Here is a 27,121-nt window from a genome sequence, read left to right on the forward strand (position 1 = left end):
GTCCAGTGGGAGTAGGGAGGAGTCAGGGGAGGCTTCAGAAGGAAGTAACACGGGACTGGAAGACGAGGAGAGAAGTACATGTGCCTTACAAGGAGTGAGGTTATGGTCCTCATGGTGGCAGGACAGGACCCCGGCAGGCTCAAGAAGCAACATGGAGGCCCTCAGGTGGGGGGTGGGGGGGAAGGGAGCTAAGACATGGACCAGTCCAGGGCATGGGCTCAGGTCCTACTTTTGGAAGGCCCAGATGCCCTGCACTGGGGTGAGTGAGAATTTCAATGATAATAGCCGACACCAGGGCTGAGGCCAGCCTCCTTTTCCCTCCCACATCCCACAGGGACACTCATTCTGGAGCTCCTTCCACACTAAGTGGTCCACTTGACGGAGCAGGCACTGCAGGGTGACTTCCAAGACCAGGTAATGAAAGCCATCACATCCTCTGCCTTGCTGTCTCTGGGAAGAGGCCTTACCACAGCGACACCACAGCAGCTCCAGGAGGTTGCCATGGCCTCTTGCTAACAGCCAGCATCAAGCCACTATCCACATGCGCAGGCCACAGACCCTCCAGCTTTCGATGACTGCCTGGCCTACCCTTGACTGAGGCCTCCCAAAAGACCCGAAGGCAGAACCTCCGGAGTGAGTCACCCTCAATCTCTGACCTGTGCAATAAAGAGGTCTATTACACACTCACAGATAACTAATGTATACACTTTTGAATCCCCATCTTAAGTGACTTCCTGAATTAGGCACAATCAATTTCCATTTACCAGATGAGGAAATTGAGTCACCAACACTTGACTGCCTGTTCAAACACAAAAGAAGTGGGGGAATGTGGATTTGCACTGGGGACCCCCAGAGTCTAGACTCACAACCACCACGGGACAGCTGCCACATGGCTGACTGTGCCCTGGACTCACTCATTCTCTCACCTGCTGTGTCCCAGACACCATTCTAGGTTCCAGAACAAGATGATTCCTGGCTTTGTGGCACCCACATCTAGAAGACCTTCTAAATTAAAACCGATCAAACCAGGTGACATCCCATCCTGTGACTATTTGGAAAAGATCACAGAAACAACACCCTTCAGACACAAGGGACACCAAAGCAGCTCCAGAGTCAGGTCAGGAGGAGGAAGAGGCTGGTCTTTGGGTCCCCGAGGGTGTGTCCTGGAAGGTGACATTGGCACCCAAGCCCCCTCCTCTTCACCTCTCTGTGCTTTCATTTCCCTGGCCCCTGAGCTAAGGGATTTTGTTCCAGAGTGCCTCCACCATGACGCACTGCCTCACCACAGGCCCAAAGAAACTGGGCCAGCCAATCATGGATCGGAGCCTCTAAAACTGTGAGCCAAAATAAACTTTTTCTCTTTATGAGTTGATTGGCTCAGATGGTTGTGATAGTGACAGACTCCTGACTAATGCATCCCATTCACCCTGATGTCCCCAAAGCAGTTATTGTTCCCAAAGTGCTACAAAGTTACAGGCTGTCTTTCTCAGCCTCCCACCCATGCTGGTGGACACCAGATCAAAAAATATCTGTTCCCGGGCAGGGGAAACCTTTCCCTTAGAGGGGCCAGTTAGGCTACTCCTAAAAAGTCTCTTAGAGTCTTCTTACACCAAAGACCCAAGAAAGAAGACTCTCACACTCTCTATATGGGCAACAGTTGTCATCCTGCATGTAACGGATTGTGCTAAATAAGAAAGCAAATTGGAACCAACTCGAACTGCTTTTTTCTTTTTCTTTGTTTCAGAGCTAAGGATGGAACCCAGGACCTAGTGCATGCTGGGCAAGTGCTCTACCACTCAGCTACATCCCCAGCCCTATTACTGAAAAGCTGAAACTGAGCTGATGTCAGCAATATTAACACTGAGCTAGAAAATAACTGGCTTTTCTTTTCTGACTCCTCAGCACTGTTCTGGGATTTGGGTCTCTTTTAGAACTTTCTTGTACTGTTGAAAGCAATCCAACTGGAAGGCCCCAAAGCCCAAATCTACCATTTTACTCTAAGTCCTTGTTTTCATTCAACCTCTATTCTCAGATGGAAATAGAGAAAGCACTGCAGATAACTTTCACAGTAGTGTCAGGATGAAAATAGAGGACACAGAGCTACAAGGAGCCCTGCCTGGGTGCTGGCAATATTCCCATCTTGACTGGGTGGTGGTTTTACACAACTGTAAAAATTCATGGAGCTGTATTATTGACTGGGCCATCTGCCCAATAAAAATGAAAAAAAAATCATGCTTGGGTGGCTAACATCTATTGTGCCTTTCTATGTACCATGGCCATGCTAGACATATTTCACTGTCCCTCAGGTCATTCCACCATCATCCTACTCTCAATTCACTGCTGAAGAATCTAAGGCTCAGAGAAAGCAAGCCACTTGCCATGAGTCACAGAGCAATAAAGAGCCAGGGCAGAATTGGTTCCGAGTGGGTCTGAAGGCAAAGCCTGAAGCGTCTGTGAGGCAGGCATCTCACCCAGAACGCTGGGGGCCGGGGGCGTGGCTCAAGGGGTGGCGCGCCTGCCTGGAACACCCGGGCGGGGGGCGTTCTTGTCACTTAGCGAGGTTGGCCAGGGTCCCCGGGCCAGCGCCTGGAAGGTAGGGACCGTCCTAGGGAACACCTCTGACCTAGGTAAGTTCGGTGGAGGAAAAGGGGGGTCAGGCCTGAGCTCACCTCTCCCCCAACCCACTGCTGTGCCCCCCGCAGCCCCGCCCCGGCTCCCCGATCGCCGGCCCGCGCCCTACCTTGGTGCGCGCCCCGCTGCCGGCTGGGCCTGCGGGACGGGAGCGCGCTGACGCTGGACTCGCTCATGGCCGCGCCCGAGCTCGGGAGAGACCTCGGGGACCCGCGCCGGCCACCGCCGCCGCCCCCCGCGCCGATGCCGCCGCCACCGCCTCCCGGGCCTCCGCCGCCGCCGCCGCCGCCGCCGCCGCCGCCGCCGCCGCCGCCGCCGCCGCCGCCGCCGCCGCGCACCTCGCGCCGAGCCGCTGGGATCCCAGGCTCCCGCGCTGACGTCACAGAGGCGGGGCGGGGCGTCGAGAAGCCACGCCCCTGGACCCCTGCGGCCGCGACCCCGCCCTCTCCCGGGATGCCCGGGCCCCGGCGGGGACGCGGTGGGACGAGGGCCAATAAATGACTGAGCGCAGCTTCCATGGTCGGTCACTCGGTGACACCGAACGCGGGCCCAGCGGGTTGTCACTGCGGTACGAAAAATGATGTGTGCGACACCGAACACGTGCCCGGTACGTTGCCGGTTAGGCACTAAAAATGTTTATATATGACACCAAATGCGTGAATAGCTAGTTGTCATTTAGGTACAAAAATTAGTGTGTGTGACACTGAACACGTGCTCAGCAGGTTGACATTAGGTACAAAAAATTAATATATGTGACACCGAATGCCTGCCTAGCAAGTTCTCATTTGGGCACAAAAATTATATATGTATAATTTATATCTATTGATAGATAGAGAAAACTAAGACCAAATATCTCTAGTAAGTCGTCATTTGGGTGCAAAAAATTATATATATATATATATATATATAACTATATATAGAACACTAATGCCAAACATTTTAGTGAGTTGTCATTTATTTGGATGAATATTGTATATCACATTCATGTCTAATATAAGTGTTACATATAACTATAAATATATATGTATATACATGTATGTCTAGGATATCTAACAATTTCAGGACGCCGATTACAGTGGTTGCAGAGAGGGAAGGCTGAGGGAAGTGAGGATTTTCACTATTTAGTGTTTGTTAAATTTTCTACCATTTCCACTTTTCATCCCTACCCCATCCACGTGTCCATGTGCAGTTTAAAACATAAAAGCAATGAACAGACACAGCGGCATCGCTGTAGTACCTGGTACTCCAGACGCTGAGGCAGGAGGATCAATTGAACCCCACAGTTCAAATGTCGTCTTCAAGTTCATAGGACAAATGGACATTTGTATGAAACAAGTATAGAGCCTGGTGAGGAGGTGCATACTTGTAGTCCCAGCACTCAGGAAGAAGAGGTGGGAGAATTTTGAGTTCCCGGCCAGCCTGAGCTACACAGCTAGACCCTGCCCCAAGAAAACAAAAAAAGGATGGAGGGTGCTGGGGGCATAGTTCAGGAGGTACAGCACCTACCTGCCTAGCAAGTGTGAGGCCCTGAGTTCAAACTCCAGTACCACCAAAAAAAAAAAAAAAGTTTGTTTTTAAAAAAAAAAAGCAAAAAAAGAATGTCCAACAATAAAAGGTCAGCAGGATAAATTCTAGAATTCTAGAACATCCTTCTAATGGAACACTAGGCAACCTGAATTTCAAAGGATCCACATGAGGACACAAAAAACAACGTCCTTCAACAGCAGCTCTCCTGTGACATGCTCCCTGCCATGCTGTTCTGCCTGCCCAGAAATCACCAGGCCATGTGACCATGGGCTGAAGCCTCTGAAAACTAGTGTAGTGAGGGTCAGTGGCAAGGAGCCCAGGCTTCAGGCCTGCTCAGGTGAGGTTCACATGGGGGGGACCAGAGCAGAGCTAGGGGACAGGCGCAAAGAGACAGGATTCCTGAGTCTGTTGCACAGACCCCACAACTCCTCTACCCAAATGAAAACACACTGTGAATAGGAGTGACAGGACTGTGCAAGTGATGAGAAGAGCTGGGGACATGGCCTGCCAAGTGCAAGGCCCTGGGTTCAAACCCCAGTACTGCTGAGAGAGAGAGAGAGAAGAGATACACAGAGAGAGAGAGGGCGAAAGAGACAAAGGAGAGAGGGAAGGAGAGGGAGGAAAGGATGGAGGGTGAGGAAGAGAGAGAGAGAAGAGACACACAGAGAGACAGAGAGAGGGTGAGAGGGACAGAGGAGAGAGGGAAGGAGAGGGAGGAAAGGATGGAGGGAGAGGGAGAGAGAAAGAGAGAAGAGAGAGAGAGAGAGAGAGACGGTGAGAGAGTGGAGAGAGAAAGGAGAAGGAGGAAAGGATGGAGAGAGATAGAGAGAGAGAGAGAGAGAAAGAGAGAGAACCTCTTCTCTCTCTGAAATGCTCACTACAGTTGACAATAGCAACATTTAGGGCACCGAAACTCCAAGCCTCAGGCCCAGCTGCAGGGTTTCCACAGGGCAGGTGGGACCACTTGCCCCAACACAGCAGGTAAAGAGAAGAGAAAGGAGCTTTCGTTAACTTGGTATGGGAAGAGGCAAAGCAAAGGCACAGACACGAGCTTCAGGTTTTAATATAGGAAGAATTTGGGGCAGGATTGGAGAAAGGTATGCGTGACTATTGGATAGTCCTGGTCAGGAGGAGGACCTGGCTGGTCATTATGTCAGTCCTGGTTTTGGAAGGGTTCTGGAGAAGTTGTTGGCCCTGTCATCATTGGAGGGGAGCAAGCCGATCAGGATAAGCCAGTCATCGTTGCCTGGCGGTGGTCTGTCCTGTGGAGGCTGTGCTGCTCCTTTCCTTGGAGGGAGCATCCTCTGTCAAGGGGTCGTCATCAGTGCTGTCTCTCCTGGATTCCTAGGTGACTATACGGTGACTGCACAGAGAATGGCTCAGAGCAAAGACAGACAGCAAAATGGAGGTGAGGATGCCAAGTTTCTCTCGTTAGCGAATTCGTGGGCCCAAGTAAGGAGTCAGTGCTTTTCAGGAAAGCGGGTTAAGTACCTCTTAGGGCCCTGGTGACCTGCAGAAGTGCAGGGACAGGAGAGCCAGGCAGGATTGCCAGGTCTGTTGGATAGGTGTTAGGCTACCCAGGCTCCTCCAGGTTGTCCTGCAGAGCCCTCGCACCCCTCCATATTGCCAAAGATCGTCCCTCCGAGCCTTTTCACTTTTAGGTGTTATCTTTTGGCTTCCAGTGTTTACAGATTTTTCTTCTTTTTTTTTTTTTTGGTGGCACTGGGGATTGAACTCAGGGCCTCGTGCTTGCTAAACAAGCACTCTGCCACTTGAACCACTCTCCAGTCCATAGGTTCATTGCCATTATGGATGATTAACATACACTATTTACATGATTTTTAAAAATCTGGAGCTGGAGGCAGGGATCAAGCGGTAAAGCGACTGCCTCGCCCATGTGAAGCCCTGAGTTCAGCCTCCAGTACTGCCCCCCGAGAATAAATTAAATAAGAAAATAGGATATAACCCAATTGTAGTAAAAATGCACTCGTGCATGTGCTTGCACTCATGTTAGAACTCTAAGGCAGGGCGTGGCAGCTCACACCTGTAATCCCAGCTATTCCAGAGGCACAGATTGAAAGGCCCTGGTTTAAAGTCAGCCTGGGCAAAAAGTTACCAAGATCCCATTTCAAAAATAAACTGGCCATGTTGGTGCATGTCTGTAATCCCAGCTATGGGGGATGCATAGGTAGAAGGATCATGGTCTGAGGTCAAAGCTGGGCAAAAAATGTGAGACCCTTTCCAGGAAAAATAACTAAAGCAAAAAGGGATGGTGGAGTGGCTCAAGTGGTGGAGCATCTGCCGAGCAAGCGTGAGGCCCTGAGTTCAAACCCCAGTGCCACCAAAAAGAAAAAGAAAAATGCATTTGTAATTAAGAAACGGAAGCTATGATTTTACTGGACACTTTACCATTGTGTTTTCTCTTGAGTTAAACTCAATAAATTAGTACAAAGATGCTGACTACATCATGTTTTTGGGGTTTTTTTTGTCAGGGTGCTGGGAATAGAACCTAATACCTCATGCTTACTAGGGAAGCACTCTGCCATTGGGCTAAGTCTCCAACCCCCTTGCATGAAGTAGGGTTTTATTTATTTATTTGTTTGCTTTTTGGTTTTTTTGCTGCTGTTATTGTTTGCCTGTTTTTCACTCAGGGCCTTGCAGATTCAAGGAAAGTGCTCACCACTGAACCACACTCCCAGCCCTCGGTGCCCTCCCAAGGCCCAGAGAGAAGGAATATTCTTGCCTCTGAAGACAGGGACACAGAGAGGAATCTGAACTAACAGGCTTGGCTGGGATTCCCCAGTCTATTGGCCTGAGCTCACGGTGCCTCACCCCCACACATGGGGATGGAACCCACACATGCTCGACGTAGGCTAAACTGTAACTCCTCCTGCCTCCACCCCCAGGTAATGGGATTGTAGGTGAGCACCACCACACCCTGCTTCAATAACATTTCTATATGGCTCTCTATCTTCATTGAACCTAGATATAAAAATACAGAGTTGACCTTGAGTCTTTTTTTTTTTTTTTTTTTGCAGCACTGGGGTTTGAACTCAGGGCCTCATGCTTGCTAAGCAGACACTCTTCCTGCTTGAGCCACTCTCCCAGCCCTTGGCCTTGAATCTTTTGATCTTCATTCTGGACTCTCTCGTGCAGATAACAAACGGTGTGCCAGGCACCAGTGGCTCACGCCTGTAATCCTAGCTACTCAAGAGACAGAGATCAGGAGGATCATGGTTTGAAGCCAGACCAGGCAAATAGTTCCATGAGACCCTATCTCAAAAAACCCTTCACAAAAATAGGGCTGCTGGAGTGGCTCAAGGTGAAGGCCCTGAGTTCAAACACCAGTACTGCAAAACCAATAAATAAATAAATAAATAAATAAACTGGGTATGCTTTCTCTTGCTAGCCTGCCTTTTGTTATGGGGCATCAGCCATGAGGCCTCGTAATGGGCAGGGAAGGGACTGTCCCTCTCCTCCCCTACACTTTCCCAGGGGCCTCAGAGACCCCCACTGGTCCACCTGGATACAGTTCTTTCCTGCCCGGGGTCTTCCTGCTTCCCATATCACTGACAGCCCCCAGCTACTCCCCCTGATCCTGGCCCAGGGCAGACCACCATCCCCTCCCTATCTCTGGGGAGGATGCAGTGTTCATCCCCTTCCCTGTCAAGAGCTGAGTCCTAACCAAGGCCAAGGTTCCCCCAGGGGTAGAGGGAGTGCTCCCAGCCAAAAGCCAGCTGCCCAGAGCCCAGAGCCCAGTAGCCCTGTCCACAAGCGGGGCAGGGGAGCAACCCCCTCTGCCACTTTTGCTGACAACAGTTTATTGCAGTCGGTGCAAGTGTGTGGCTGGTGTGCATGCATGTGAGTGCGCCAAGCTCCCTCTACGCTGACATTTTCTTGTTGTCCTCTTTTCAGAGAAAGATTTAGGAGCCAGGCAGCCTGGGCTTACCAGCCGGCTCTATCACTAACTAGCTGTGTGATCTAGGGCAGGTGGCTTAGCCTCTCTGTGCTTCTGTTTCTTCTTATTTTTTCTGTTCTTTTTTCTTTTCTGTCCTTAGGGTTTTATGATGTAGCCAAGGCTGGCTCCATGGTGTGACCATCCTCCTGCCTCACCTCCCAAGTGCTGAAATTACAGGTGTGCACCACCATGCATGGCTATTTCCTCCTATATTAAATAATTCCAGTAATACTACCTATTTCTCTGTTGAGGGAAAGACGATTTTAATGAGACGTGTCAACGCATGGGAAGCAGGCTTTAGTCAGAGCCATCATGAAGGTACAGGGATCACAGCAGTGGAAGCTAGCACAGGGGAAGAGAGTTGGGCTCTACCCCACATGGAATCTACACCCAAGAAGCAGTGGGGCTCAGTGACAAAAAACTACTAGGAAGAGACACCAAAGGTAAAGGGAGTTCTGGAGAGACTTGAGCTAATGGGGTTCTTGCTGAACACCGGCCAGGGTGAGCAGACATCACGAGGGATGGTGGAGGAGAAGGAGCCGGCTAGACATGGAGGCCATCAGACATGGAGGCTGAGGGTCCTTGCTAAATGGACTGAACAGAATTTATAAGGAAAGGCACAGGAAGTCCTAGGAGAAGAAGCATACAAGATGATGGCTAACCAGGTGCAGGTGGTTCACGCCTGTAATCCTAACTACTCAGGAGGGAGATCAGGAGGATCCAGGCTCGAAGTCAAAAAAACCCATCACAAAAAAGGGCTGGTGGAGTGGCTGTAGACCCTGAGTTTAAACCCCAGTACCGCAAAAAAAAAAAAAAAAAAAAAAGACTGTGGCTTAGCCAAGTAAACAATCTTTGTCTCATTCAGCTCAGGGATAGGCTTAGAGTGTAGGCAGGGAACCCAGGGCCCAGCACGGAGGGAGACCCTTGCTGTCTTAGTCTGGTTTCAGAGGACCACAGATTGGGGAATTTACAAAGAGAAGACTCTTGGTTTTTACTCATGAATCTGGAGGCTGGGACCAAAGTCAAGGTGGTGGCCTCTGGTGAGGGCTGGTGATGACATACATCCCATGAGTGAACCAATAGCACAGACACAACAGCTTCCTTTCAACCAGGAAATAAAATTCTTATAAAAAATACTAGATGATCATCCTTGGGGCTCAGCCTTTCTGAGACTCTCCCATGTGTACGGGAGCTTTTCTACTCTTTTCCTCTCTGCTCAAATAAAACTCTTCCCTTTGCTCACCCTGTTGACCATGACTTTCATTCTTCCGTCGCACTAGACTAAGTTACTGGCAACTACTACAGCACGAGACCCCTGGGCTTCTCTCTCTTCCCCTCCTTTTAAAGCCACTCATGTCATCGTGGGGTTCCACTACATAATTCAGCTAACACTGGCCACCTCCCGAAGGCCTCACCCCAAATACCATCGACATGTGAACTGCGGGGACACGTTCAAACTGCAGAACTCACACTCAGGGCTTTGCAAGACCAGGGTGGCACCTGAGAGAGAGGATCTCCTAAATGTTGTTCCCTAGAGGCCCCCAGCACCCTTTCCTCTCCCATCCCTTGTCTCATCCTAGTCGCCTCTGTACTCTTAGGGAGGTCAAGAGGATGTGAGATCGTCTTCGTAAGGTGTTTAGGACTGTGCTGGCCCGTAGGAATGTCTATGGGATTGGTTGTTATACGCCCTGCACATTTTTTCCCTTTAACGTTTGTGTTAGTAAATGGCATTTTTCTCTTCTTTCTCCTTTTATGTCATTTCGCTAGGTGTTGGTCACCAGAAATAAATCAATGACCTTGAGTTTCTTCTAAAGATTGTTGGTGAAACTTTATTTTGTGTATTTCATAAAGCACTCACCAGCAGGCACACAATGTCCTATTGTCTCACTCTTTGCGAGGTTCAAGTTCAGTCACCTTGAGTTGATAAAGGGACTTTTTTTATGCCATGCTGGGAATGGAACCCAGGACCCTTGTACATGCTAGGCAAACGCTGTATCACCGAGATACATCCCCAGTCCCACTGGCTGGATTTCAAAGCATCACATTTGTAATATTTTGATCTGTTAATGTTGTGATGATATCTTTAGCTTATATAATTCCCTATTCTTCTGAACTGGTGTCCTTTCTCAATGGCAAAATTTGGATCCATCAAATCTTTGCAATGTCAGAAAAGGTCAATACTGGAATGATTTGTGCTCAGCAGGGAACAAACTGTAGGCTCAGTACAGAAATCTATTGTCACCTGATTAAAGAAGAGACTCAGGTCCAAGACACCAGTGGGGTGACACAGCTCACCTGTGTGGCCCTCCTGCCAAACCTGAGAAACTGCGAGTACTCAGGACCTCACGGCAAGCGGTAACTTGACCGATGCTGGCAGCACTTTTGCTTTCCTCTGTTTCTCAGACAGGGTTTCACACTTTTGCCTGGAGCTGGCCTCAGACTTCAATCCTCCTACCTCTGCCTCCTGAATGACTGGCATTACATACCTGCACCACTCACCACTACACCTAGCTTGGATATTAAAAAAAAAAGTTGTAATGGACATTATAGAGAAAACTGAAGAAATTTAAATATGAATTACACTAGAAAATAGTACAAAATTTTAAAAGAAAAAAGTAGTTTTATGACAATGTCAAGTTCCCCTGGGTGATAATTGTCATGATGAAGAAAGATACCTTTGTTTGTAGGTGACACTCAGGGATTTATTTCAGGACCAAGAAAGCATGTCCCTTGAATGCATCAGTCCTACTCTCACGAATCTGTGACTGTTACTGTGTAGTGAAGGTGTGTCACCTCAGGAGCCTCCTGGGCCCCTGGCAGGCGAGCTCTAGGGCTTTGGAAAACTCCAAAAGTAGGAGCACCTTGGATCCAGAGAGCTTCACCATATGGTTGGTGGCCGGGCTTTGTGAATTTATTGCAGATTCATGGTGACTTCCCACATCAACCACAGGAAGAAAATTCAGGGATGGAAAATCCAAAAGTCCATAATGCTCTCTCGGGTGGCTCGGGCAGAGGTGGGAGCAGGAATGGCAAAACATGAACAATTAGTGAATCCACACGAAAGCCATAGGGCTGTTTGAAATATTACAAGATAAAAGATTGGGGAAGAAATAAAAATATTCATTTAAAACACAACAGTACATTAAAAAAAAATTAAACCAGTATCTTTGAATATTGTTGGATTGTTTACAGCCAAACCTGATGCAGTCAGAGCAGGATTTAAATATTTAAATGCATTCCTCCCTGATTGGACAGAATGTAACCTTTAAAATATATTTTGCCAGCGGAGGTGGCCTACAACCAATGAATGAATAAACAAAATATGCGGCTGGGCACCGGTGGCAGGAGGCAGAGATCAAGAGGATCACGGTTCAAAGCCAGCCTGGGCAAATACTTTTGACAGACCCTCTGAAAATACTCATCACAGAAAAAGGGGCTGGTGGAGTAGCTCAAGGTGAAGGCCCTGAGTTCAAGCTCTAGTACTGCAAAAAAAAAAAAAAAGAAAGAAAATATGGTTTATTAGCTGGCACCGTGGCTCACGACTGTAATCCTAGCTACTCAGGAGGCAGAGATTAGGAGGATCACAGTTCAAAGCCAGCCCAGGCAAATAGTCCACAAGACCCTATCTTGAAAAAACCTATCACAAAAAAGGGCTGGTGGAGTGGCTCAAAGTGTAACCCTGAGTTCAAACCCCAGTACCACAAAAAAAAAAAAAAAGAAAGAAAGAAAGTATGGTTTATATATACCATGGAATATTACTCAGCTATAAAGAAAACTCATCATGCTGAGTGAGATAAACCAAGCTCAAAAGGTCAAATATGGCATGTTCTCGGTCATCTGTGGATGCTAGATATAAAGTGATGATGGTGGTGGTGATGATGGTGGTGATAATGGGACCTGAATGTTTGTGGGGGACTGTCTGGAGGGGATCAGCAGAGGTGTTATGGGAAAGCCAGTCCCCTGGCCTCATTGCAAATTCATAAAGACCAAGAGCAGGGTTTTGAGGAAAACTAAGGTTGATTATTTGTCAGACGAAGAGGACAGGGAGAGTCCAGAAAATGTCTGCTTTTTAAAGAGAGTTCAGGGGCTCAGCTTGAGTATGTGACAAAATGCATGTCCACAATGGCCGCTGGCCTTGGTTCTACAAGTGTACAGGAGCCACTTCTCCAAAGCTGTGTGTCTTGGCTGACAGGCTTACTGATCTGGAGGTCAGAGACAGTTAAGGTGTAGAAAACAGCCTGGTTTTGTTGAAGAGCAAAGGGAATTAACTTTGGACTCTCCAGCATGTATTCAAAGAGGGAAAAAGGGTGACTTTGATTAATGAGCAGAGTTAATTGACCAGCATGCAGGCTGGCTGCACCAGTTTTTCCCATTTGTGGTCCAGGTTACATTTCCCCACTGTCAATCAATTCCTTCCATCTCTATCTTGCATGTCACAATCATCTGCTTTGTGTCTTTAGTTAATTCCCGGGCTCAAGTGAGGAGTCAGTGCTTCTTAGCAAAAGCAGCTTTTAAGCCCCCGTTATGGGGCTGAGGGGGAAGGAAAGGCCACTGAGGGGGATAGACACATGAAGACAGTGGAAGGACACCCATGCTCAAGGTGCCCTAGACGCACATGTGGAATGATCACAGTGAAACCCCTCCTATCATCAATGTGTAAGAATTGGAAAATGATGTTTAAAAGATTGTTTTGCACAATATGCAAAGAGCAGGTCCTGTCTCCCTCCAGGGAGAGCAACATGGCTGTCCACAGAGCATAGCACTGCAGGGAGCCTCACTTTAGTTCTATCTCTTAACTTGCCTCTTGCGCTCAAAGGCCAAGTATCAAGGACTTTACAAAGCCACACACTGGGCGTGACTCTCTCTGGCAACAACGTTGGAAATTTACAGAGGGGTTCCAGGAGGAACGGATGGGAGGTGGGGAGGACAGGAGAGCCCCTCTCACTCTGGCCCTCGACACCCTCTCTGTGGTGTTGAGGTGAACCACGATATCCCAGGAATGGGCTACTCAGGAGGTGATCCTGGCTTCATCATTGACCTTAGTGACTGGAGAGCTGGGCCCAAGTCTCCTTGTTGCTCTAGCTTGGATCTAGAATGTCCCCAAAGGCCTACATGTTAAAGGTTTGGTCCCTGGCCTGACACTTTAGGAAGGTGGTAGAAACTTTAAGAGATGGGGCCTGGTGGGAGGTCTCCCACTCACTGGGGGTGTGTCCTTGCAGGGGGTTATGGGACCCTGGCCCCTTCCTCTTCTCTCTCTTCATGGTCCAGTTGTGATTTGCTGCCTCCCCACCAGAGGCCTCAAGGCAGCATGTCCACCCAATCATGAGCTGCAACTTGAGCTCAAAGAAATCTTTTCTGTTAGTAAGTTGATTCTCTCAAAGTGTTTGTTACAGTGATGGAAAGGTGACCAACACGTCCATCTGTAAAACAGTAACATGACGATACTAACAAGAGTACTGAATTATTATTTATTACTGCATAACAAACTTACCAAACGTAGCCTCCAAAACACCAAATAAAGTGTTATAGTTTCTGTGAGTAGAGAATTTGCTAGAAGCCTAGTGGCCTTTCTTTTCTTTCTTTTTTTGTTTTGGTGATACTTAGATTTGAACTCCTGGTCTCATACCTGCTAGGCAGATGTTCTACCACTTGAGTCTCCAGGCCTACCTCAGGATCTTACAGGAGGCTGAAATGTCCCAGGGGCTGGATATCAGTGGCTCACACCTGTACTCCCAGCTACTCAGGAGGCAGAGATCAGGAGGACTTCGATTCGAAGCCAGCCTGGGCAAATAGTTCAAGAGACCCTACCTTGAAAAAAACCCTTCACAAAAAGGGCTGGTGGATTAGTTCAAGCAGTAAGAGCTTCTGCCTAGCAAGCACAAGGCCCTGAGTTCAAAGTCCAGTGCCTCCAAAAAAAAAAAAAAAAAAAAAGTTCCAGGGGCTGACGGCACTGAAGACTCAAAAGGAACCTGAGGACCTGCTTTGGGGTAGCTCCACACTTGATGTTGGCAGGAGGCCTCTGCTCCCCTCCACAGAGCTGCCTGGTGTTCTCATATTGTAGTACCTGCTTCTGCCACAGTGGAAGCAAGAGAAAGAAAGAAAACACACATAGAAGTCCCCTTTTCTCTGTGGGGACATGTTCCAAGACCCCAGTGGATGTCTGAAACTATGTACAGTACTGAACCCTATGTATACCTTTTACTTTAATAAAATTGTCAGCAGGCACTGATGGTTCACACCGGTAATCCCAGCTACTCGGGAAGCTGACATTGAGAGGATCAAGGTTTGAGGCCAGGTGGTATCATACAAAATAAAATAAAATAAGAGTCACTCGAACATAAGCTCTATGAAATCTCAACAGTCACTCTGTAACCCAGGGGACTACTAGGTAATTAATGGGCAGGTAGTACATACTGCATGGACACTCTGGACAAAGCATGCCCAGGATGGAACAGGATGACCTGAGATTTCAACGTGGTATCCTGAACAATTTGAAAACAATAACTAAAACTGTCACTAGGGGTCGCTAGCGCACCCTCATTGCAATACTCTGGTGGTTGTGCAGACTCGTCCCACTCTGTGAGAGGGAAACACAAGGTGGGTGACCATTCAGGGTTCAGGGCCACCTTAGAGCTGTCTACCACCATGCCTAACTCAGGGTGTTGCTGTGACCATTAAACACATTAATGTGTGGAAAGCATTCCCAACAAATGCCCTGCAGACTGCAAGTGCTTAAGTCTGGCTTTGGTCATCTTTGGCCCACAGGGTCAGACTTTCACCACACAGGCTGCCGTCATTTTTACGGTAACTGTCTGGACGCCTCCCAGAATCAGCTCCTGAGTTTGCGTTGGTTTTAAAGCTATCGCAGGGTCTGGGGCAGGGGACCGCCTCCCATACCACCCAAACAGGTAAATTAAGAAACAAACAAAGCAATTTAGGGCTGGGGGTGTCATTTGGTGGTAGAGCACTGTCCAGCATGCTTGAGGTTCTGAGCTCCTGAGCTCCATCCCCGGCAACACAAAAGAAAATACAATATAAAATATTGTATAAGTACACGATATAAAATATACGCTACAGAACTAGAGGAATACGGCATTCTTTTAATGATGTAATTCTCTAATGTATGATATGTCATTGCGTGATGTATGTAAATGCATAATTATGCAATGTGTATCATAACATATTAATAACATTAGAACCGATGTTCACTTGCAATGACATGGACACAAGGAGAAGTAATGTCCCCTTCACCGTCCTCCTTCCTCCCCAAAGGTGAGCTCTTGTATCTTAATTTATAAGTAGGTCACACCTGCATCACAGGAGGATCACTGAGTGACACGGCACTGATCCAATCACCTCCACAGCCTGTCTTGGAGTCCGCCTGTGACTCAAGGCCCCCGCCCCCCATGCTGAACAGGACAGTGGCAGAGGGGACTTTTCACGATTGTCAATCTGAGCCTTATGGAACAGCACAACTGTGACATAGTTTGACTCCAGATAGGCTGGCCGGTTAGATTCCACTGCTGATCTCCCTGCGGCATGGGTTGGGTGGCTTTGAGGTTCTGAGGTCACCACCGGCCTGGACTGAGGCTGCCTCAGCCTCTGATGCTACCTCTGGGAGACTTACAGGAGTCTTGGTTTTCTTGTTGGGGTCTCTCTGTTTCTATAATTGTGGGCTGTGTGTGTGTTGGGTTTTTTTTGAAAGGAGGTCTCACTTTGTTTCCCAGGTTGGTCTTGACCTCCCAGGCTCCTTTGTGAGTAGCTGAGACTAGGAGCCTTTTGCTGCACACAGCTCAGTTTCTGAATGACTTTACAAAGCCACCTCATGGAGATGTCAAATGAAGTCATGCAGGATGTCAAGTGCCAAGTGGGATCCTAGTCTGAGGCTGACTGCTTCCCTTAGCCTAAGCTGCCTCCCATTTCTGCATGGCCCTTGTGGACAGACTGGGGGACCCACCACTAGGGGGTGCAGGCCCTGTGCCTGGAGGCTGCAGCCGCTCTGGGGGTGCACACCCTGGCCTCCCAGGAGAGGTCAGGAGACAACTGTGTCTGGGTCTAACGAGTGCTCCAGGGTGGCCCAGCGCTGCCTGCCCTTGGGAGCCTGCGCCCTGGTTACTATGGAATTTCCACAACGTCTCTCCCCAAAGAACGGAGTCACCAGGAGTCGCCACCTTTAAAATAGTTGGTGTCATACCTTCTGGTCTTTCTTTATCAGCATAGCTGAAGAAATTTAGACAGAGGCAAGAGCCATTCAAAAAATACTTGAATGAATACAAAGTAACATGTTTATGTTTCTAAGAATTATTTTTAAAGATCAGCTAACCCTGACCTTCAGGTCTTACCTCATCCAACGCTCAGAGACCCCCTGTGAGGTAGGTACAATTATCTCCATGTGATGCTGAGCAAAGGGAGACACAGAGAGGGCTAGCAGCTTCCCCAATGTCATACAGCTGGGAAGACAAGAGAGGCAAATTTCAAAGTCTCTCTGTCCAAACAGCCCAGCTTACGTGTCCACCGCACACACAGTCCTTCTGCTTCAGGTAAAGGCGCTGGGACTTCGGGCAGCAGACGTGGCTGAAAGTTGGTTCATTTACTGCAGAATCAGTTCATCCTGGGGAGTCCTCTGGTTTGCCTGTTTCTCCATCAAAAAGTGGGTTTAAAATCTTCAACTCAGAAAGAAAGAAGGAAAGAAAAGGCAGATGTGAACCACAATGAGGGGTGCAAAAATGCTTCGAAAACTGTTAAGTGAGGTGCACCTGTGCCAGGGGTGTGCAGACAAAGCAGAAGCCACCGCAATGGTGAAGAAACATCACCATTATTGGTTTGAGGGAGGGGGTTGGTTCACTTCCTTCTTCCTTACTTTTAAGTCCAGTGGCCATATTCACTCAACAAACATTAGGTGCCTACTATGTGTCAGCATTGTGCAAAGTGCCAGGGATTCAACACCCAGAGGACAGGACAGAGAGAAGTCCCTGCCCTCTGAGAGCTTCCATTCTCTGGGGGTGGAGGAGCAGGAAGACTCACCTGCACCTGAAACATCATCCGGGACTCCCCCAGGATGAGTTGATTCTACAGTAAATGAACCAACTTTCCACCATGTCTGCTGCCTGAAGTCCCAGCGTCTTTACCTGAAGCAGAAAGACTGTGTGTAGTGGACACGTAAAACAGGAAGGGGACAAAGTGTGGATGTAACCAGAGCAGAAACGGTGACATTTGAGTCAGACCAGAACGAGATGTGGCGGGTGGGTTACATAGATGTCTTTGGGAACATGGCTATAGGATGGAATGACATGTGCAAAGGCCCTGAGGCAGGACTGTGCCCGGAGCGCTCTAGGACAAGGAAGGCCAATGTCAGGGAGCTGGGTGAGCAAAGTAGGGACAAGCAGAGGATTAGGTCAAGGTGGGGGTCAAGCTTGGAAGGCCTCAAGAGCTGTGGTAGGGACTTCAGCGTTTACCCAAGGGCAGGGTCTGCTTTGTAACATCAGAGTCACTCAACAGCACCACTCGGACTTCTGGGCTGCACACAGACTGTGGAAAGACAAGGACAAATATGGAGGCCAGCACCGTGATGGAGAGTCAGTGGTGGCAGTGGACACGGTGAGAGGGAGGTTTGGGACAGAATCTGAAGGTCGATCCACCAGGGTTTGCTGGTGGAGCCAATGTGAGCAGTTCAAACAGAGAGACAGCAGGATTTCGGAGCTGGATGCCAACCAGAAGGACGCTCAGCAGTGTCCAGTGGGAAGATTGTGGAGAAGCGGGTAGAAAAGGGACTGCGGGGTGCATTTGGTGGAAGGCTTGGGGTACACCTTGCTTCCTAGTGAGATCCGGATCCTACAAGATCACTTAGGAAAGTGATGCTCACCAGGCGCCATGCCTCACGCCTGTAATGCCAGCTACTGAGGAGGCAGAGATCAGGAGGATTGTTTGTGAGACCCCATCTCGAAAACACCCATCACAAAAAAGGGCTGGCAGAGTGGCTCAAGGTGTAGAGCACCTGCCTAGCAAGCGTGAGGCCCAGAGTTCGAACCCCAGTGCTGGAAAAAAAAAAAAAAACACAGCCACAGAACTGAAAATCAAACTCAAGTAGTCGGGCTTCAGAGCTCCTGTGCTTCTCCGGTATGTTAACAATGAATTTACTCGAATCGGTTTTCGGTCTGTGTCGGCTTTTCGTCTCTATTGTCAGTTCTGTAACACAAAACAGGAAGTTGAGCTGAGCAGAGAACAGCACTATATAAAATAAATCCAGACCTGCCTTGTGACCTGCTGCCCCAGGGCCTTTGTACGGGCTGCTTCCTTCCCCTTGTTTAACTCTGACTCAGATGTTTGCTGAAGGATTCTCTCCTTAGGGAAACCTTCCAGGACGTCCAGAAACCCTCCCTGTAAATTCTCACAGCACCACGGGCAATCACAATGCATTTGCCTCACCGTTTGCTTGGGTGGTGGGGAGGGACCCCAGGGCCTCACACGCACTAGGCAAGTGCTGTACCGCTGAGCCCCAGCCCAGCCCCGGCATTGTACAGTTAAAGAATTGTAGCAAAACCGACAGAGCATTAAATCCACCATCTTAACTGCAGAATTCCTCCTCTTCCACCCTCAGGACTTTGGTGGCTCTCTTTTGACTTCTTTACCTCTTACCTCTTTACCTCTGGAATCACCCAGGCCCCATCCTTTTGTGACTGCTTGTCTCACTTGTCCTTGAGGGTCCATCCATGTCATGGTATGGGGCAGGACCCCTTCATTTTTTTTTCTTTTACTCATATGTGCATACAATGTTTGGGTCATTTCTCCCCCCTTCCCCCGCCCCCTCCCTTACCACCTCCTGTCCCCTCCCTCACCGCCTCCTGTCCCCTCCCTCACTGCCCCCTGTCCCCTCCCTCTCCCCCCACCCCCTCGATACCCAGCAGAAACTATTTTGCCCTTATTTCTAATTTTGTTGTAGAGAGTATAAGCAATAATAGGAAGGAACAAGGGTTTTTGCTGGTTGAGATAAGGATAGCTATACAGGGCATTGACTCACATTGATTTCCTGTGCGTGTGTGTTACCTTCTAGGTTAATTCTTTTTGATCTAACCTTTCCTCTAGTTCCTGGTCCCCTTTTCCTATTGGCCTCAGTTGCTTTAAAGTATCTGCTTTAGTTTCTCTGCGTTAAGGGCAACAAATGCTAGCTAATTTTTTGGGTGTCTTACCCATCCTCACCCCTCCCTTGTGTGCTCTCGCTTTTATCATGTGCTCAAAGTCCAATCCCCTTGTTGTGTTTGCCCTTGATCTAATGTCCACATATGAGGGAGAACATACAATTTTTGGTCTTTTGGGCCAGGCTAACCTCACTCAGAATGATGTTCTCCAATTCCATCCATTTACCAGCGAATGATAACATTTCGTTCTTCTTCATGGCTGCATAAAATTCCATTGTGTATAGATACCACATTTTCTTAATCCATTAGTCAGTGGTGGGGCATCTTGGCTGTTTCCATAACTTGGCTATTGTGAATAGTGCTGCAATAAACATGGGTGTGCAGGTGCCTCTGGAGTAACCTGTGTCACAGTCTTTTGGGTATATCCCCAGGAGTGGTATTGCTGGATCAAATGGTAGATCGATGTCCAGCTTTTTAAGTAGCCTCCAAATTTTTTTCCAGAGTGGTTGTACTAGTTTACATTCCCACCAACAGTGTAAGAGGGTTCCTTTTTCCCCGCATCCTCGCCAACACCTGTTGTTGGTGGTGTTGCTAATGATGGCTATTCTAACAGGGGTGAGGTGGAATCTTAGTGTGGTTTTAATTTGCAGTTCCTTTATGGCTAGAGATGGTGAGCATTTTTTCATGTGTTTTTTGGCCATTTGAATTTCTTCTTTTGAGAAAGTTCTGTTTAGTTCACTTGCCCATTTCTTTATTGAGGACCCCTTCATTTTAAGGCAAGGTGGTAATGAGGAGACCCTGGGATTTGAACTCAGAGCTTCGTGCTTGCTAGACAGGCACTCTACTATATGAGTCATGTCCCAGGTCTTTTGCTATTGGTTTGTTTTTCAGATGGTGTCTCTCACTTTGTCTGGGGCTGGCCTGAGACTATGCTCCCCCTGCCCCCGATCTCCTGAGTAGCTGGGATTACAGATGTGCACAACCATGCCTGGCTCACATTTTCTTTATTTTTTGGTGCATGGTTATTGGAGTGTTCCCAAGTCTTGGCATTGGGAATAATGCAGCAAAGAACCTGAGTGTGCAAATAGCATTTTGAAATCCTGCTTTGATTTTTTTGGGGTGTGTGTACATGTACATCCAGAAGTGGGATTGCTAGATCCTATGCTAATTCTACTTATAACTTTTTAAGGAGCTCCATCCTGTGTTCCACAGTGGGTGCCCTAATTTTACATCCTCATCCACCATTCAGCCCCTACTCTTCCAACCCCCTGACACACACACACTTATTTTCTGGTTTTTGGTGGGACTGGGCTTTGAATTTATGCCTTTGCACTTGGAATGCAGGCATTCTTCCTTGAGCTAGGCCACCAGTCCAGTTTGCTCTGATTATTTTTAGAGATGGAGGTCTTTCGAACTATTTGCTGGGGCTGGTCTTGAACTGCCATCCTCCTGATCTCAGCCTCCCAAGAAGTTTGGATTACAGGCATGAGCCACAGTGCCCGGTCTTTTCAGTTCCTTTGATAGCGGTCACCCTGACAGGTGGCCAGGGATCCGTCCTTGCGGCCTGGATTTGGGGTTTGTATGCAAACCTCAAAGGGGAGATGAGACGGCGATTGTGCTTGGATCCCGGCTGTGGCCGGCGTTTTGCGGAGCAGCGATGTCCCCGCGCCCCCCTCAAGTTCCCTGGGGACCGCATCGGCGCCTGCGGGGAGGACTGGAGGGTGTGGAATGGAGGCTGGACGGCGAAAGGAGGATCAGAGGCTCGGATGGCGGCAGGGATGAGGGGACCCGGGCGGGGAGGGGAATGAGGGGACCCGGGCGGAGGGCGGGGATGAGGGGACCCGAGCGGGGAGGGGGGCGGGGATGAGGGGACCCGGGCAGGGGGGGTGGGGCGGGGAGGATGAGGGGACCCGGGCGGGGGGGGGGTGAGGGGACCCGGGCGGGGGATGAGGGAACCCGGGCGGGCGGGGAGGATGGGGGGATCCGGGCGGGGGGCGGGGATGAGGGGACCCGGGCGGGGGGGGGTGGGGCGGGGAGAATGAGGGGACCCGGGCGGGGGGGGATGAGGGGACCCGGGCGGGGGGCGGGGATGAGAGGACCTGGGCGGGGGGGGGATGAGAGGACCCGGGCGGGGGGGGGGATGAGGGGACCCGGGCGGGGGGAGGGATGAGGGGACCTGGGCGGGGCAGGGAGCGGGGATGAGGGGACCCGGGAGGGCGGGGAGGATGGGGGTACCCGGGCGGGAGGGGTGAGGGGACCTGGGCGGGCGAGGAGGATGGGGGTACCCGGGCGGGGGGTGTGGGGCGGGGAGAATGAGGGGATCCGGGTGGGGGGGGATGAGGGGACCTGGGCGGGGCGGGGGGCGGGGATGAGGGGGGCGCGAATTCGGGGGCGGCCCGGGCTCCGAGGATTCCGCGGGGTCGGCCGCCCGTGCAGCCGCCTGCACCTGCAGGAAGGGGAGATGCTATCTCACCCACCCCGGCGTGTCTCCTCCGCCACGAGGCGAGCTTCACCTCCGGCCACGGGGGTCAGAGCGCGGCCGAGACACCATGCTGTTTATTTGCTGTGCACCTCGGGGCCAGTTACTCCCCCTCTCTGGGCGCCACTCTCCACTTCCATGAAAAAGGGGCTACACTGGATTTCTCTCATAGGATATCTCTGAACCTTCTGTGTGCTGGGGTCTCAAATGTGAAAGCGATCACCCTGGGATAATCTGCTGGGCTAGGATCTCCCGTCACATTTTATGAGGGAGGTGACCGAGCTCACACAGGTGAAGTCATTTGCCTACAGTAATAAGGTGTGGAAAGTGTGGGGTTTGAACCCAGGAAGTCCAGAGATAGAACACTAACAGCCAGAAGCCACCGGTTCCTAGAGGGAGGAAGTGGTGAGCTGCTTTCCAGACCCCTTTTCTCAGTAGCAGCTACCTTCGGGGTCATTGTGAGGGTGCACTGGGCTCACGTCCTCCCCGGTTCTGCCTCCAGGCTCAGGTGCATCCCGCTGCTGGGCACCGGGTGGACAAGTACTTGCAGAGTGAGTCAGGAGCCATTTTTTTATCCCCACAGCACTTGTCCCAGACAACTGAAGAGGAGACGGAGGGTCCCTCACTGCTCTGCAGTGAAGCCAACATTTGAATCCAGGTCTATTTGACTCTGAAGTGGGTGCCATCCTCACTTACGATCTTGGAGCCATCACCTCTGAGAGGGGCCAATTTATCTGTCCCTCCCAGCCTTAGCGTCCTCCTCAGTAACACAGGGACATGATGGTTTTGTGGGGATTAAATTAAGATGGAGCAGCCAGAGGGGAGCCTGGCTCTTAGCAGGAGCTGTGAAGAGGGAGGAAGGAGGCACTGAAAGCGGGCCAGGTGAGTGGGGAGGGCAGGGCTGAAGGTTACCAGGATATGCCCTGTGCTCCTGGGAAGTCCCCTGGCCACTTCTGAGGGCGGATATCACGGTGTCTCTGCTCCACCAGGGTTCAGGGAGGCTGCTCAGGCCAGACACTGCTTCTCCATTACAGCCATGCAGCTTCGGGTAGATTGGGGTTCTGTGGTCATTGGAGGTGGGCCTTGGTCCACGTGGCCTCTGAGTGACTCCCAGCCTTGGGGGCTTCAGCTGGTGTTGTCCTGGGCAGGGCAGGGCAGGGACAGTAACAAGAAGCACCGTGCAGAGCCCACCATGGAATGTATGACAGCTATTTTTTTTTTGGCAGTACTGGAATTTGAACTCAGGGCCCTTGAGCTTGCTAGGCAGGGGCTCGGCCACTTGAGCCATGCACCGGCCCTCTTGCTTCTAGTTTGTTTTCAGATAGGGTCTCCACATTTTTTCCAGGGCCAGCCTCAGATCATGACCCTCCTTCCTTTTCCTCCTGAGTAGCTGGGTTCTCCTTCCCCGGGTCTCCATCATTGGAGGAGTGCTGCCCTCAGTGTGCATGGAGGGGACAGAAAGCCGGCAGGTGACAGGGCACAGCACAGTCTTCCATTTGGCCCTTGGCTGGGAAATGGAGCTTTGCCCTTTAGTGTAGTCCCTCCTTATCTGTCACTAGTCACAATTGCCACTGCACAGTCCACTGCAGACAAATCAGAAACTCACCATCACAGTTCTTGGAGACACGTGTCATTTCTGAAATACAGGGTGTAGTGTGCAGAGGGGAGAATGGGGTGGGGAACTGGACTGGAGCTTGTGGACAGGCAGAGTTGGAGCATCAGTCTAACGGGTAGAGGCCAGAGATGCTGCTAGACATCCCAGGGTGACAGGGCTGTCCCAGACAGACAGATACCTGGCCCAAAATGTCCTAGTGCAGAGGTGAGAAATCCCGACTTAAGGGCCAGTGTCCGGCTTGTCCTTTTGCCTCAGGCTCTGCTTTGGTAGGTGGACTGTCAATCTACTTGTCTGGGAGTCTCACACTGCCAGGAATTGCCGTGTCACCCCAGGGATGACAGATGTTGGGGCAAATCAAACCTTCTTGAGAGCCTCCAACTCCCCACCACAGTACCTCCTCTTGTTTTAAGGTTTTTCCTCAATGTATGACTCAGGACTCAGTTGCAGGAGAAAATTCTGTCTGACCTTTGGAAAAACCACTATTTTACATTTAATGTGGGCTGGGGGAGACTGTTTTTTTTTTTCTTTTTTTTTTTTTTATTCATATGTGCATACAAGGCTTGGGTCATTTCTCCCCCCTGCCCCCACCCCCTCCCTTACCACCCACTCCGCCCCTTCCCTCTCCCCCCACCCCCTCAATACCCAGCAGAAACTATTTTGCCCTTATTTCTAATTTTGTTGTAGAGAGAGTATAAGCAATAATAGGAAGGAACAAGGGTTTTTGCTGGTTGAGATAAGGATAGCTATAAGGGAGTTGACTCACATTAATTTCCTGTGCGTGTGTGTTACCTTCTAGGTTAATTCTTTTTGATCTCACCTTTTCTCTAGTTCCTGGTCCCCTTCTCCTGTTGGCCTCAGTTGCTTTTAAGGTATCTGCTTTAGTTTCTCTGCGTTAAGGGCAACAAATGCTAACTAATTTTTTGGGTGTCTTACCTATCCTCACCCCTCCCTTGTGTGCTCTCACTTTTATCATGTGCTCAAAGTCCAGTCCCATTGTTGTGTTTGCCCTTGATCTAATGTCCACATATGAGGGAGAACATACAATTTTTGGTCTTTTGGGCCAGGCTAACCTCACTCAGAATGATGTTCTCCAACTGGGAGACACTGTTTTAAACCTGTATTTTTCTTGTGAATTATATAAAGTGGTCTCTCTCTCTTTTTTTTTTTTTTTTTTGGCAGTATTGGGATTTGAACTCAGTGTGCTTGCTACCACTTCAGCCACTCCTCCAGCCCTTTTTGGTGATGGGTTTTCTCAAGATAGGGTCTCACAAACTATTTGCTTGGGTTGGTTTCAAACCCCGATCCTCCTGATCTGTGCCTCCCAAATAGCTGGGATTATAGGCACGAGACACCAGCACCTGGGCTCTCTCTTGTTTTTTTGAGGCAGAGTCTCACTATGGAGCCCAGGCTGGCTTCAAACTTGTACTTCCTCCTCCTGCTGCCTCTGCCTGCTGAGTGCTAGAATTATAGGCACACACTATCATGCTCAGCTTCCCAGATTCAAATGTCACAGGAAAAGGAATTTGCTCTGCCATTTGTGAAAAAGGACAACTCTTACCCAGCCTGGGACTGTCTACTGCCTTCTTTCTTTCCGTCCTGTGCATAAGTTGCACAGGTGACTGTGTGACGTTTTAGCATTGCAGTGACTGGGGTTGCTCCGTGGAAACCCAACTCTTATGTGGCTAGAAGTGACCTTCCCTGCTTGCCAGCCTGTCTTTCTCAGCTGGCACCCTGTGTCACCCCTACCCCCGAGGAGGGGGAATATATGGCTCCCACTTTGCAGAGGAGGGGTGCAGTTGAGGCTCAGAGAGTTTGAGCCAAGACTTGAAATCCAGCTGGCCCACCTTGAAATGGGCTGGCTTCACACTTCCTGTCTTTACCCCTGTGAGGGACAAGCTTCTTGTGACCATAACTGCAGAGCTAAATGTGCCTGGCAAATGTTGCCTGGCGAGGGGATGGGGGGTGGGGGGAGGGGCTGATCGGTGGCACTAAGCACCAATGCCTGGTGTGTCTGGTGACACTCGTGATGAAGAAAGCGCCGTGTTCGGTGAATACTTCCAGGCAATATCTTCTCGCACCCCCTCGCTCTCTGGCGGTGGGGGTGGGGGTGGGGGACAATCTGCTTACTTCCTTATAGTGTCCAAGAAATTAATTAAGGCTGAAAGAGAACTTTGCTCTTTTTATTGCGCCATGCCAGGAGGACACGGATGGGAGGGAGGAGCCAGCTCAGCTCTGCGAAGCCAGGGGCAGAGCCACGGCACAGCGATGCTGCTGGTGGAGACGGATCTTAACAGGTGAGGCCGCTAAACGTAAGTGCCCCTCCGCAGAAGCCAGGTGGTCACCAGCCAAACAGCAGGGACCAAGACGGAGAGCCAGCCGGGCTGGGTTTGCGGGGACCCAGCACAGGGACAGGAAGAAATGGGCCTTGGAGGTTTATAAAAACAAATAAGTGTGGTCACTGTGTCTCCCTGGCCTCGGTCAGAGCACAGAGGGACCTCATCTGGATGTTTCTGCAGGACCGAGGGCAGGTAAGAGAAGGAAGGGGCCACAGGGGCCACAGAAATAATGGGAGGAGGAGAAGGGGTGGCCCTTTCTCCCCGGCTGCACTGTAAATACTCCTTAGCAAAGAGAACGACTTACAGGAAGCAGGAGCTGAGCCGGCATGGTGCTGATGAGATCGAGCCCCACAGCTGTGGGCTGGAGTTGGATTCCCGGCTTCCCCAGGTCCTAACTGTGACACCTGAGTGAGTTGTTGTACCTTTCTGGCCTTGGCATCCCTGGGTGTAGATGAGTGGATGCTAACAGCTCCCACAGATGGCTATGGGAGAACACTAAGAACGCTCAAAGCGTCACCTTGACTTCTGTCACCTCCTTCTCCTTCTCTTCTAACACTGATGAGGTTAATCACATTCGGGGGCTGTAGACAGAGAGGCACGGCTTTGAATCCTAGTCTGCTTCTGTTGAGCTGTGTAACCTTGGCAAATCACTTAACCTCTCTGGGCTTCAGTGCAATCCTCATAAAATGCGAATGGCTGCACCTCCCCACGAGGTTGTGTAAAGATTCAATTGCGGGTGGATTAAAGAGCATGCGCACAGGCAGGCACTCAACAGATGGAACCGTCTTCATGCTTATGGTTGGTGGTGTTGTAAGACTAGCCAGCCTCCTTCTGCGCTGGAGGTGGGAGAGTTGTTCAGAGAGATGTGACAAGCGAGTTTACAGTCATGTTACACAGAAAAGTTCTCTCCCCGGGGGGGGGGCAGCATCTTCATCAAAGTCCACTGAGTCACCCAAGGGATCGCTTTGGCCAACATTTCCCAGAATGTGGTGACAAGAAATTACTTTGTCATCACTCAGGTTATATCCGGGTCCCTGGACTGGACATTGAGGGTTCAACATCCTCAGAGATAAACCCCGGTTGCCAGAACGCTGATTGTCAGGTCAGCAAAGAGAGCCTCAGGGAACCAAATAGGGGAGAGAAATGGCATTTCTACATTTTTACAGATGGCAGAATGAAGACAGTTTCCATTTCCTATGGCATTTGAATGGGCATGGTGGTGCATGCCTGCAGTCCCAACACTTGGGAGGCAGAGGCAGGAGGATGGAGACTGGAGGCTTGCTGGGCTACACAGCAAGACTGTGAATCAGTAGAGAGAGAGAGAAAAAAATAGACTCCAGTACCACAAAAAAGAAAATCATTTGTAAATGCAAAACAGTGATTTTTGCCACGCATGGTGGTGCACACCTGTAATCCCAGTACTCAGGATACTGTGGCAGT

General features: G+C 50.0%; 2 protein-coding genes across 7 annotated transcripts in view; one reads left to right on the forward strand and one right to left on the reverse strand.

The window, feature by feature from the left end:
* Tmc7 (transmembrane channel like 7) overlaps nt 1–2,884 on the reverse strand; it is a 47,177-nt gene extending 44,293 nt beyond the window's left edge. The window contains exon 1 of one of the 2 annotated variants that reach the window (XM_020160426.2): nt 2,741–2,884. In XM_020160426.2, the coding sequence (XP_020016015.2) occupies nt 2,741–2,807 (67 nt within the window). In that variant the 5' untranslated portion in view covers nt 2,808–2,884. The remainder of the gene's footprint in view (nt 1–2,740) is intronic. The other variant, XM_074058891.1, reaches the window with a different exon arrangement.
* A 22,603-nt stretch (nt 2,885–25,487) lies between these two features.
* Tmc5 (transmembrane channel like 5) overlaps nt 25,488–27,121 on the forward strand; it is a 67,878-nt gene continuing 66,244 nt past the window's right edge. Inside the window, exon 1 of one of the 5 annotated variants that reach the window (XM_074059555.1) lies at nt 25,488–25,639. The gene's annotated coding sequence lies outside the window, so the exon portion shown is untranslated. The other 4 variants (XM_074059551.1, XM_074059553.1, XM_074059552.1 and 1 more) reach the window with 4 other exon arrangements.

Source organism: Castor canadensis, chromosome 17, assembly GCF_047511655.1.
Source record: "Castor canadensis chromosome 17, mCasCan1.hap1v2, whole genome shotgun sequence".
Classification (NCBI taxonomy): Eukaryota; Metazoa; Chordata; class Mammalia; order Rodentia; family Castoridae; genus Castor; species Castor canadensis.